The following is a 12347-nucleotide window of genomic DNA, read 5'->3' as shown; positions in this document are numbered from 1 at the left end:
AAGTGGCAATGAAGCCAATCTGGGCACAGGTAAATTCCAGTGAGCCTTTTAAGATCTCTCTATCTGAAATAACCTTAAAACAGAGAAAAAATTAATGACTGATATTATGTATTTGAAATTTGCAGGTTGGACAGCACTTGGACTTGGAATGAAACAATAAGAGGTTACATTCATGGATAACCAACAAGAAAAGGCTGTCATTGCCTCAGCCAATGGAGAAAACACTCTGATTAATGGGGTCAAGGAAAATGGTAAGGGAATTTAATTATAGTACAAAATATCTCTCCCAGTAGTCCTTTGTTATTACTATAGATTTTCAGGATCCACAAAGTTGGGGCAAGTTAAGTCTAGGATGCCTCTGAGATAAATGTTAATCCTAAACTTTATTCCTCCAAATCTCTAACTGGGCTTCTAGGGTCTCTAAGAGGTATCTAATCCAATCCCTTTACTCTCCCAAATCATCTCTATAAAATGGATACTTAGGTCCCTCCATATTCCTAGTGAATTAGAAATATGCTCTGATGTGAGGCTTGGAATGTCTAGATTCAGTAGGAACTTCCAGAACAGAGGTGAAGTCTGAAGGTTGGGACTATGCCTCATAGCTCAAAACTGTGAATATCCCATCTGATCATTTCTCCACCCTGAAAGCATTGACTTTCCAATTGATCAAGCAATCCAATCCTTTCCTCATTTCTGAGGAGAACTCTGTATGTGTCTGAGGAAAAAGCTGAACCTAAGGAATATTATTTTTTACTCACATGGATGTTCAATATAAAATCAGGGTTGTTCTTTAACTATGTAGTTTCTAGTTATAAAGTTAAAGAAGCTGAAAAATGAAGCTTAGCTTTTATATAATAAGAGTAAATACCAGAAACTGATCAAGGGAAAGAGAGTTAATGAGTCTGATCTAAGACCTTTAACTTTATTTGTCATATCTTTCCCTTTTTTCCAGACTCAGAGGAGCAGGATGTGGCAATGAAGTCATTTGCAGCTCTAGAAGCTGCTGCACCAATCCAGCCTATACCAGTGGCTCAAAAAGAGACTCTGATGTATCCCAGGGGTCTCCTGCCTCTGCCCTCTAAGAAGCCCAGTATGCAGAGCCCTCCCTCTCCTTTGGGCCTGATTGAAGCACCTGAGCATGCTGCTAACAGTGCTTCTGTGAATGCCATCTCCCTTACATCTGGTGTTGCGAAAGGCCTGAACACATGGTCACTGCCCAATGAGTGTGAGAAAGCTCCATTTGCCATAATGGAGCCTGCAGGCATGTCAGCTCTGAATGGGGACTGCCTCATGCAGCCAAGCCGGACTTGCTTGGGCTGCTTCATGGAATCCAAGGATGCAGTAGATCCTGAGCCAGGGATCAGTCTGAAAGTCAGTGATCTAAATAAGGATTATGAAACCTGTGCAGTATCTGATATAGGGATTCAGTGTATTAATGCGGGAGAAAATATGAAATACGGAGAGCAGCTGCTCTCAGACCAGCTCCTAGGCTTCCCCCTGCACAAATCAAGGGCAGGAGATAGACGAGAAGCAGAGAAACCTGACATTGACTTGGAGGATACAGCTCAGAAAAGTTATTATGAGGCATTACTATTAGATAAGTGCAATACAGAAGAGGCTTTGCTGGCAAATTCCAATCAGGATTGGGGTTACTTTGAGACTTTCATTAGTGAGAGTAAGATTGAATTGCTTGACCTCTGTTCCAAGAATGAGCTGTCTGTCAACCTGTTCTCTGAAGAAGATGTGGATAACTACATGTTTGATGATGATGAGTCAACACTGGGCAGTGATGTCTGCTCCCTGAAAATTCGATATGAGTCCTTCCAGGACAATGTTCGAGACAAGACCACCCTTTTGATGCAGGAGGATGCCCAATTCAACTTTTTCCCCAGTGTCTTTACTACCTGCCCCAAGCGGGAGTCTAAGAGTGGGGCTCTGAAGCAGGGCAATGATCTTTCCCAATTCAAGGTCCCTGATGTGAGCATTATCTGGGGGGAAGAAGATAAAAACTTGGACAAGAAGAAGGGCAAAGAAGAAAGCCAGGAAGACAAAGGTGTAGAGAAAAAAGATGGAAAGGATAATGGAGAAAAATCTGCCTTAAATAAACCATGCAGTGGAACTGAGGTAGGGCAATTTAAGAATCCAAAACAGGACCATCTTACCAATTCTTTGGAGGCATCAGGGAATTTCAGTGATGACAGTTCCTTCATTGAGATCTCCTATGATGCCATGGGGGAGATCAAGGACTGTAGCCGCTATATGGCTAGGGACACTAATTCTGGCAGCTCCTCCTCCCAGCAGAACTACGGGCTGCGAGCCAAGAGAAAAGTCAGGTACAGTGAAGATTATCTATATGATGTTGACTCACTAGAGGGTGAAAAAGTAAGTGAGAGGAAGGAATGGCTTCCAGGTGGTTCTAAAGAGGAAGATGATGATGAATGGTGTCCCAAAAAGAGAAGGAAAGTAACCCGTAAGGAGCCCCCTGTTATTATCAAATATATCATCATCAATCGCTTTAAAGGTGAGAAGAACATGCTGGTGAAGTTGGGTAGGGTGGATGCCAATGAGACAACAGTGAATTTGAATGAGAATCAGCTCAACAAGTATTCCAAGCTGGCCCCTTTGAAGGGCTTCTGGCAGAAGCAGAAGAAGCAGAGAAACAGCAACACAGATTCCAACAAAACACCTTTATGCCAAAAACAAAGCTTTGAACCAGGTAGCTTTGAGGTGTCATTCCTGCCACCTGCTCGCAAACGAAAATCTAAACTTGGCAACAGGCATAGGATTCAAAGAATCCCATCCATGGAAACTTCAACAAGTGCTAAGCAGGTTTCATTCTGCAATGATGAGAGGCAAGGTAGTAGTCGTAAAGAAGATGGAGGCCTGAAAGGTATGCTGAAGTCAGCAGCTCTGGCAGCCCCCGGCTATGCAAATGGATCACATTTAAATGACATCACAGGCCCTGACTCAGTGAAAGTCAAAGCCCACGATGCACAATTTAAGGGGCCAGAGAGAAAAGTGCTCAACAAAATCAAATTTAAAAGTGAAGCCAGGTTAAAATCCAAGAAAATCAAAACTGGGCAAGAAAGCAAGCCAGTTGTTCAAATGAGCCCTCTTTTGGAAGACCACCCCTCCAAGGCTAATTCAAAGAATGAAGCTATTCTTGGGACCTCAAACAATTCACATCTATCTGAATTTCATGAGACAAAGGTTGTTAAGAATTCTACTTTCCTACCAACCACCTGTTCTTCTGAAATGCCTTTATCATCTACTCATGTGGCCAACAATATACCTGTTATCCCTGGAGGGTATCTACAGACATTGTTAGATGCTTCCGACTTGTCAAACAATACTGGTATCTCATATTTCACTCACCAGTCTCCAGGGCAAAATGAAAGCAACCTCACTCAAACAGAAAAATCATTTGTACCTCTCCAGCCTGAGCAGGACTGTGTGCTTTCTTCACCCTCCGAGTCTGAGCTGCTGCAATCATCCCAAAACTTCAAAATGGAATCAAGCAACTATGGAAGTGTGTGGCCCAACAAACCTACTTCTGGATCCCAGGAATTCATGACTGAAGTCTCAAGGGAGGTAACTCCAGCCCAATCCAGTGAATTTGGAGTCTCCCAAGTAGTCTCCATAGAAAATAACCTCACAGCTACAACATACAATCCAATCTGCCTCAATAGTGGTGGCAGTAGTTGCAACAAGGTCCTATATGCCTCTGTGCAAGACACCCAGCTCCCATCTGATGACTCTTATCAATTATGTCACTTTAATAATGGAGAGATCTGCTTTCCTTTCCAGCAGGGCCCAGTCAATCTGGATGATGGTCGGCTCTTTAGCTTTGATTCAATGGCCACAATCTCTGTCAACTCAAGCAATTATTGCTCCTTTAGCTTGAAATCCTGTGAAAAGGATGGTGATGATGATATCACTGATGACTTCTTGGCGCATTGCAGCCCCAAGCTGGTGATCCAGCAGAGCATTGATGAGATAGCACCACTAAAAGAATCCACTGACCTTCTGGATATCTCTAACTTCACTCCTGACAAATTCCGCCATTCTTCCCTCTCAGAGATGTCTCCACCTGACACCCCCAATCTTTCCCCTCAAATTACCAGATGTGAGAGTATCAAGACACTAGGAACACTAAAGGGGTTCCAAGAGGGTATACCAGGACCACTGGGCAACATGGAGAAAATCAAGTGGGACTGCAGTACCCTTTCACGGCAGGTCCAAGTGGATGATGGATTTACTTTAAACAACCATCAGTTTCAGTTCCATATGTTCAATGATGAGGATTCTGTCAGCCTTCTCCAAAAAGCCCCTTGCTTATCAACGTTCAGTGATCCATCTGGTCAAATGAGTACCAACAACAAGGTGTCGAAACCAAGAAAGAAAAGTTCACCGAGCAAGAATGGGGCTATGAACCCAAGCTCTTCTCAGAAAAACAGCAGGAAAAAGTCTCCCAAAGCCAGCAACAAAGGGATTGAAAAATCACCTGGCAAAACCTCCCGCCAGGTCCCTAAGTCAACAAAGAAAGGAAAATACATGGCTGCAATCAGTGGAGAGAAAATGCAAATTGGCATTAGTTGTGGGGGAGGCCAAATCAACAGCATATCCTCCACAGGGAAGACGTTGGCTGAATGTATCCAACATGGCGGCCCTGTGGCTTCTATGAAGATGCCAAGTCAGAAGGGACTTTCTGGAGATTGGTCTTTGGGGAAGGAGAGCCGCCCAGGCTGGAGTGACATGAGCATAGGCACCAACACCAACAACCTTCTGGATGATGACCAACGAGAATTTCAGGAGCCTTCCTATATCTTGTCCAACATTGCCTCTGGTATGGCAGATGTGCAGAGATTTATGATGGCATCCATAGAGCCCCTTTGGGAACCCATGGAGCACCGTGGGAACCCCAATGTATTCTACTCCCCTGAATCCAATAGTCTAAAATTAAAAACCCTCAAAATATTGGCTGGGACACCACAGGAGTCTAAGAAAAAGGTCAACAGTGGCTCTCCAGGAGCCACTAAGAATCACAGGTCCATCAAAGGTGTGAGTAAAAGCAACGGGAAAGCAGCGATAGGTGATCCTGGTCGTGCAAACATACCTGGTTATAACGAGGACTCTCGCTCTGCCTTCTTTGATAAAAAGTATAATAACCTGAGCACTTTAGGCAATAACGGACCAACACACAAAAAGTTATATCGTCACAAAACCAGCTCCAAGGCCCTGAGAGATGAGAAGTGTAAGGGAAAGCGCATGGAGCGAGAACAGGTCCACAAGGATGAGGCTGGGACAGCTTCTTTTGAAAAATTGAGGTAATACTGCACCAAAATGGCTGAGATGAATCACCCTTAGCTTTCCCACTACCTGCTAAGCCCACAGTCTCTCATTTTTTCCCTTTTGAAAGCAAAAGTTTGCATGAAAGAAACTATCCCATTCCTTTCTTTTTGAAATTAAAATGAAAAGGAAAAAGTGCATGAAAATCCCTATACTTTTAAGCCACCCAAAAGACTGGGCAATTTTGTTGTGGCTTGACCAGGGATAAATTCTAACAAGTCTACTTTTTCTGCTATTCAGCATTAGTTTTTACTTACTGAGAAAATAGAACTGAAATATGCTCTTGAATGATTTTGAGAAGGGAAGGGCTTTGCAGTAAGAAAAATTTTGAACAGAATTTAAAAGTTATATAGACAGAAAGCCAAGATGATTTCAGCAAAAAGAGCATAGTTTGGAAAACAAAATCTCATCATATGGCAATTAGGAGTGCTTTCTAGTGCCCCTGCTATTTGTATCTTTTTTCTGCATCATACAGCATCTAGTATGATGTAAACAAATTTAGATTGTATGATCCCTTTGTGGGACATACACAAAAGCTAACTAAGGTGGCATAAATTGTTTGATTTTTCTGCAGGGATTCCGACTACAATCTCCTAAAAGCAGAAACAGCATTTTGGGTTTTACCTGTGTTTGAAGAAGAGACTCGAATTTTCCAGAAAGACATTTGATGTTTGTGTTTTATTTCTTTCAAAATATGCCTTGTGGTATGTATGTTGACATGTAAGTGCTTAAAGAAAAGAATCTTAAAGTGTGGGAACAAGTCTTTGGAAGCAAACTTTAATCTGATGTTCTATGTAAAAGACTTTAAAAGTCATACAGTTGCACAAGTAGTTTATGCACTATTTACCCAAGGGGGAAAAAAAAAGGAAAACATTGTGCCAAACTACAAACAAGTGACTGTATTGTATATATTTTTACTTCTATATCAACATTTGGTTGTGAGTATTTAGGGAGCTTTTCCCTATTCATTTATTAGAAACATTCCAGTGATTCTTGCTATTAACCACCCCCACTTATGTGGATAGCACCTGTAGATCACAGTGGAAAAATATGTTGTGTTACACAATTTACCAAAACTTAAAGGATGCTGTTTGAAATGTGCCAAATTTCCTTACCTCATCTCACAGATTCACCCCACAGTTTAAAGATCATTAATGAATTTAAGTATATATATATATATATATATAAGCATACATACATTATTTTAAAATTTTAAACTCTACTGTCTTGTGTGGAAACATGAACCATTAAACAAGGCACAATAAAGATTTGTTTGTTCCATTGTCTAAGGGTTAAAATGTTGGAAAAGTCTGGAAGTCACAACAGCTAAGTCCATCAGGGACCCAAGTATATGCATTTACAGAAACTTTTACAAGGAAGCAAAACAGCTGCTTTAAAGTTTGTTTTCTAAAAGCAAAATCTGTAGCTGAAAATTATTTAAAGTGCAAAGTTATATTGCTGATACTTTATATCTCAGTTTTATATATTTTATAATAGTCTGGGATAAATTATAAAATAGCTATAAAATCAACAATAAGATAAATGAAGTACATAGATGGCTTTTATTTAAGTAGTTTCCTAAATGTTTTATTCCAGTTTTGTCAAAAGTACATTCATATCACGGCTTTAGTGTTCTTTAAGTGTTTAATCTTGCAATGCCAATGTCATTTAAAGAAAATGTTAAGACATCTCAGTCCAACTTGTATAAATCACATACATATATCTGATAAACTGAACAATTTGTGGTAATGACTAATCAGGGCCATATATACTTAGTCTGAAGATGACTAGTATTTGATGCCACAAACTAAGCTTAAATCTCAATTTTTATATAAATTTTGAAATCACATTTTTTATTCAGCCCTTTCCCCTTTTTGTTAAATTTCACAGCTCCAACATCACTCACTACTAACTTTTTCTTCCCCTTTATTCACCACTTGACTTCTAACATTTGATCTATTTTCCTTTTGCACAGTTGAAGGCCTGTGTGTCTGATGACTGATGCATTATGGCACAGATGAGATAATGGATGTGAAAGCGCTTTGTAGATCGTAAAGTGCTATACAGATATAGGGGATTAATATTCTTAATGTTGTTGGTTGTTGTTGTTGTTACTCTTACTATTCTTACTAATATTGTTACTAACCTATTAACTTGTGAATATATAGGCTGTGGGTGGGAGGGTGGAGAATAAGTGGGTGGGGGAAAGGGGGATTTAAAAAAAAGGGAAGATGTTTCAAAAGGAAAAATTTAAGCAAAATATGAACCTACCTAGTCATTGCCACCTAAATATATTCACAAACAGAGAAGCAACATTTGAAAGTAGAGAGAAATGGAAGGAAGTTTGTCACATATATAAGGATACATACTTCCCAGTCCATGATTCCTTTACCAGCCCACTCTACTACTTACAGCTAGGTAGTAAAATGAACAAGCCTGTGTTCTTGATGGTGTGATTGTGTATGTCTGTGGGGACGAATGCGTGAGGAGCATTTTGTGAGACTGCTTCAGGCCTATTCCTCGACTTTGACACTCTGTGTGTGCTGAGTCCTGGAAAATTACTTAATGGAAAGGTGGTAGATGAAACATGTCTCCTGCACTACAGCAGCCATCCAAAAGGGAAAATAATCAAACTGGAACACTTTCTTCTATTTTTCCACTCTGATAGCCAGCTATTTTTACAAAATGCTATGGCTGGTTCCTAGGAACTGGTCTTTGTTTTGCTTTTGTTTTCATTTGTTCTGTTTTGCAGCTGAATTTAGTTTGAAATCACCAACCCTACCTGTATTGTGATCCCCAAGACTCTAGACCTCAAAGTCACCTGTTGACTTACAGGAATGGAGTGCTCTTGATGTAGTCAAAAGGGGGCAACTGAAGAAATAAAGAAAATGTTCCACAAGTACAATGTGTTTTATAAAAAATAAATATAGGAGCAGTTGTCCCAGTTTTTCTCAGTATTAGTTCAGCTTTGGAGAATGCGATGAGTTGGGGTAGAAGGATAGCCTGAAACTGTTGGAAATAAACAATTTCCTTGTCATAACTTGCTATCATGAGTCCTTGGGAACACACACTCTTTCAGTTGCTCCCATGGAACCCATTAGGGGCCAAATCTAGGTCATGGTTCATCCTTTTCTCCAAAGAGAACTGCCATTTTAAAGTACCTTTTTTCTTGGCCTACAGTGCATTGCATGTTTTAACGTATAAATTAGTGGCCTGTAACCATCATTTTGTACTAAAATGTAACAAGAAACTGAGTTTGAGAAATGAGCGATAGGATAAAGCAGAAAATGTTTATTCTAATTGTGCTTAATATCCCTCTCAGTACATTATGTTCTGAGTTCTTCAGTTTTTAGGGCTTTGTTGATCCTGTCTCTGCTCTCGCAATTCTTTTTCTTCCTGTCACAACACAGTAGGCCTGACTATTTGGAGATCCCTTATTCAACCAGCTGCCTTAGTGGAGTGAGGACCAGTGATATGAAAGTAGTGTTTTGCCCTATCATTATCATTTCAATTCAGATACATGGAATTTTCCTTGGTCTGGAATTCCTGATTACCACTCCCTCTCCCTTCTAACTTCTCTCTGAGAAGCTGCTTCCTATTAATGCCTCCACAACAGAATCCCATTTAATCTTTACTTTCCTGGGACTAGTATTCTCCTTTATTCTCTTTACTTAATCTCAGTCCTTGGTCTTATAATTTTTCTTCTTTATAAACTTATATGCCACCTTCCCTAAAGTGTCAGATTATGAGAACCTTAGGCAGGTTTCTTTCTTCCAGAAGTTCAGAGGGAAACCTTCTCACTCTTAATTACCTTTAATTGCCTTGGCCACTTTCAAATCAAATTTTAAACACACACATGTACACACACACACATACATGCACACACACATGCAGAATTATAACACATGACTAAGGAAAGTTGGAAACTTTTTCCTTGAAGATCTAGAAGAATAGATCTGATCCTTTTCTACTCTGGTTAGATGTTGGACTCTGTGCAGCAGGGTGCTGAAACAGTGGCCTTGACCAAGGTTCTTCGAGACTTTGGGGGTTATGTTTGGGCTGTGATAACTGGCTTGAACCAGTGACCTCTCTGGTGTCTCATATACCAGCTTCCTCATACACTGCTTCCTCCCAGCTTTCTCTTCTGACTTGTTACTCTGTGCATTTATGTGTTAAGGCCTTATCTTTTCATAAATGTTTTCAAACCTCCAGCACTACCTTGACCATCACTTTTTTAGACATCTCCCTCAAGTCCTTGGTGCTAGGTGGGCTTTTGTGACAACTTTCACCTTCTCTGACCTTTTTCCTTGCTGGGAAGCATCTGTGTGTGTGCAGGGAGGAGGGGGAGGGGGATAAGTATGTGTGTAAGAGAGAGAATCATAAGGATGCTTCACAAGCTGTAAACAACACTGGCTAGCATCCTTTGTCCTGTCATGTGAGGTTCTGCAGTTCTAGTGAATTTACATTTTAGTGGGTTCTAATTAGCATTTACTGCCTAAAAGAGAAAACCCATATCCAAGGGCCTCTTAACCAAGCTTGCTCTTACCAAGCTGAACCAGTCTGACGCAGATCTGCCACATCTTCAATTTACAGATGCTCTCAGAACAGTTCCAGGAATTGAAGAGAGCTAAGTTTCTGCGCTGAAGAGAAAAATGGAGCACTAGCTAGTCCTAACTAGTGCTAGAACTAGAAATGTTTGTTTTCTCCTGTATTATTAAGAAATTTTCTAATTTAAACAATTTTTGTTTTCATTTAGAGATTTCTTTTAAGTGACTGACGGTCACTACAGGAATATGTCCTTTCTATAAAATAAAACTAATATGAAATTTGTTTTCTAATCACAAAATTCACTAAGCCCATCATTATGTTTGGGAGATTTAGTACCAAAATCAAACATTTTTAGTAACCTATAGGAATCTTGTCAACTCAGTGTAGGCCAGGGGTTTTGTAAAGGTTTCTCAAGGACCCAAATAAGAGAGAAAAAGAATTAGCTGGGCTGTTTAACTTGGGAAATACTGTCATCAGCTTGAGGGTCCTCAGCCAGTAGGGGATTATTTTGACAGTGGTACTCAGGCTACCCTTTAAGGCACATTTTTTTACTCAGAGCACTAAACAGTAGTTAGAATCATGAAGCAGAGCTCCCATTGCAGCTACATGATACTTGAGATGTGCTCTTGGTTTCAGAATCATAACCAAGAGGTAAAACATTGGAGAAGGACAATGTAAAAGAGAGAGGCTTAGTACAAAGTTTAAAATGTGAACGAGGCTTTTAAAATCATTATCTGAGTAAATAGATACTAAACATACTAAAGAAACACTCATCAACATGAGATGAAAATGATGTCTATCCATCTTACAGGCTCAGTGGTTTCTGAGTCTTAGAAAGTCATCCCCTTCAAAAAAAAGATGTTTAAATCATTTTGCCTCTTTGAGAGATGCCTAGTTTTACAGCACAAAAGAAAAGGCTTAGACTGAAAACAGAAGAGGCCTTTTGTTTTTCACTTCCAGTGAGGAAGATAGCTTAAGATGCTCTACTGGGATACCTGTAGCACTGACTAGAGTTTGCTGCCTACAGAGTTTTGAATGTACTAGTCCTTAATTTAATTTCCATAAAAGTGAATGCACCTCTTTAGTAAGTTACTGACTTATGGTGCTAAATAAAATGATTATCCCCATTTTTTCTCCTCTCCCAAGCCCCTTAAGCATTTAAGAAAATTTTAAATAAAAGCGTTAGAGGCCCTTTTAATGAATGTAACCTAAGTTTCTGTTTGACATATGACACTGCAACTTTAAAATGTTAGGAAATCATTTGCGTTTTTCTTTTAGAGTTAGGCTTTATAAATAATCTGTAGAGTCAATTGAAGTATAAAGCTTAAGGATCACTCTTAAGACGCCTACAAAATCTTGTATATTTTTAAGTGTGCCAATTTGTAACATATTTTGTAAGTGTATATTTTTCTTAGAAAAGTGCTGTGAAGTGTCTGTATGTGAGAATTTTCCTTTTTTCTGCACTACTAGGTGCTAATAAAAGGATATTTACTTCAAAGTTTCTGGTTTTAGAAACCACAATACAAAGAAAAAAATACACTTTTGTTGGGAATTTTGTAACACAAAACATGTGAAAGAGTGTAGTGATCTTGTGCAACAGAAAATGAACATTTGTGATCTTCTTGCTGTTTTATAGACTTTCTTGTAAATTATTCTTGTAACACCTCTGGTTTTGTTGTTCTTGTTGCAAAGGTTTTAAATATTTGTGATTGAGTGTATGGTGAAACTGTCATAATGTTACCTAGCTGAGTTTTGTTATTGTTTATGGAATAAATAAAAAAGAAAAGTTAAAAATACTGCTTTAGAATCATATATAACAGAAATCAAACCATTTCTGATTAAATTCTATATCCCAAATAAAAAAAAATCATTGTCTAGAGCAATATTTCTCAAATTATCTGTGGTCAGGGGCCAATTTTTTTCTCCAATCCATCACAGACTGATAATATAAAACACAGTAAGGATGAATTTCTTAAAAAGTGAATGAAAAAAAGATATGCAAAATAAAAGCTCTAATGTATTTAATTCAACATGTAAAATTACATTTCAAAACAAACATAATATAGGAAAAAAGAAAAGAATTGCAAAAACTTGGTATCCTGTTTGAGACAAGTCCACTGATCAATGTCAAATTGTCATAGAAGTTTCTAACCATGCTTTGAATAACACTTTGAGTAGGAACAGCAGCATTACCACCATCTAGGAAGTTGTTAGGAATGCTGAATTCCAGGCCCTATACCAATTCTGCTGAATCAGAATCTGAATTTTGAAGGGAGGGTATGACTCAGTGGTAGAGCATGTGCTTAGCATGCATGAGGTCCTGGGTTCAATCCTCAGTACCTCCATTAAAATGTTTTAAATGAGTAAACAAACAAACAAACCTAATTACCTCCCACACCAAAAAACAAAAACAAAAACAAAAAGAATCTGAATTTTAACAAGATTCCTAG

The 12347-nt window shown here is 39.1% G+C and overlaps 1 protein-coding gene across 1 annotated transcript in view; it reads left to right on the top strand.

The window, feature by feature from the left end:
- NEXMIF (neurite extension and migration factor) overlaps window positions 1–11684 on the top strand; it is a 96955-nt gene extending 85271 nt beyond the window's left edge. Inside the window, exons 2-4 of the mRNA XM_032474936.1 lie at window positions 126–251; window positions 953–5327; window positions 5924–11684. Of these exons, the coding sequence (XP_032330827.1) occupies window positions 173–251; window positions 953–5327; window positions 5924–6017 (4548 nt within the window). The 5' untranslated portion in view covers window positions 126–172 and the 3' untranslated portion in view covers window positions 6018–11684. The remainder of the gene's footprint in view (window positions 1–125; window positions 252–952; window positions 5328–5923) is intronic.
- The last annotated feature ends 663 nt before the right edge of the window (window positions 11685–12347 follow it).

Source organism: Camelus ferus, chromosome X, assembly GCF_009834535.1.
Source record: "Camelus ferus isolate YT-003-E chromosome X, BCGSAC_Cfer_1.0, whole genome shotgun sequence".
NCBI classification, from domain to species: domain Eukaryota; kingdom Metazoa; phylum Chordata; class Mammalia; order Artiodactyla; family Camelidae; genus Camelus; species Camelus ferus.
The sequence above is the reverse complement of the archived record's forward strand: the minus strand, read 5'-3'. Positions and strand labels throughout refer to the sequence as shown.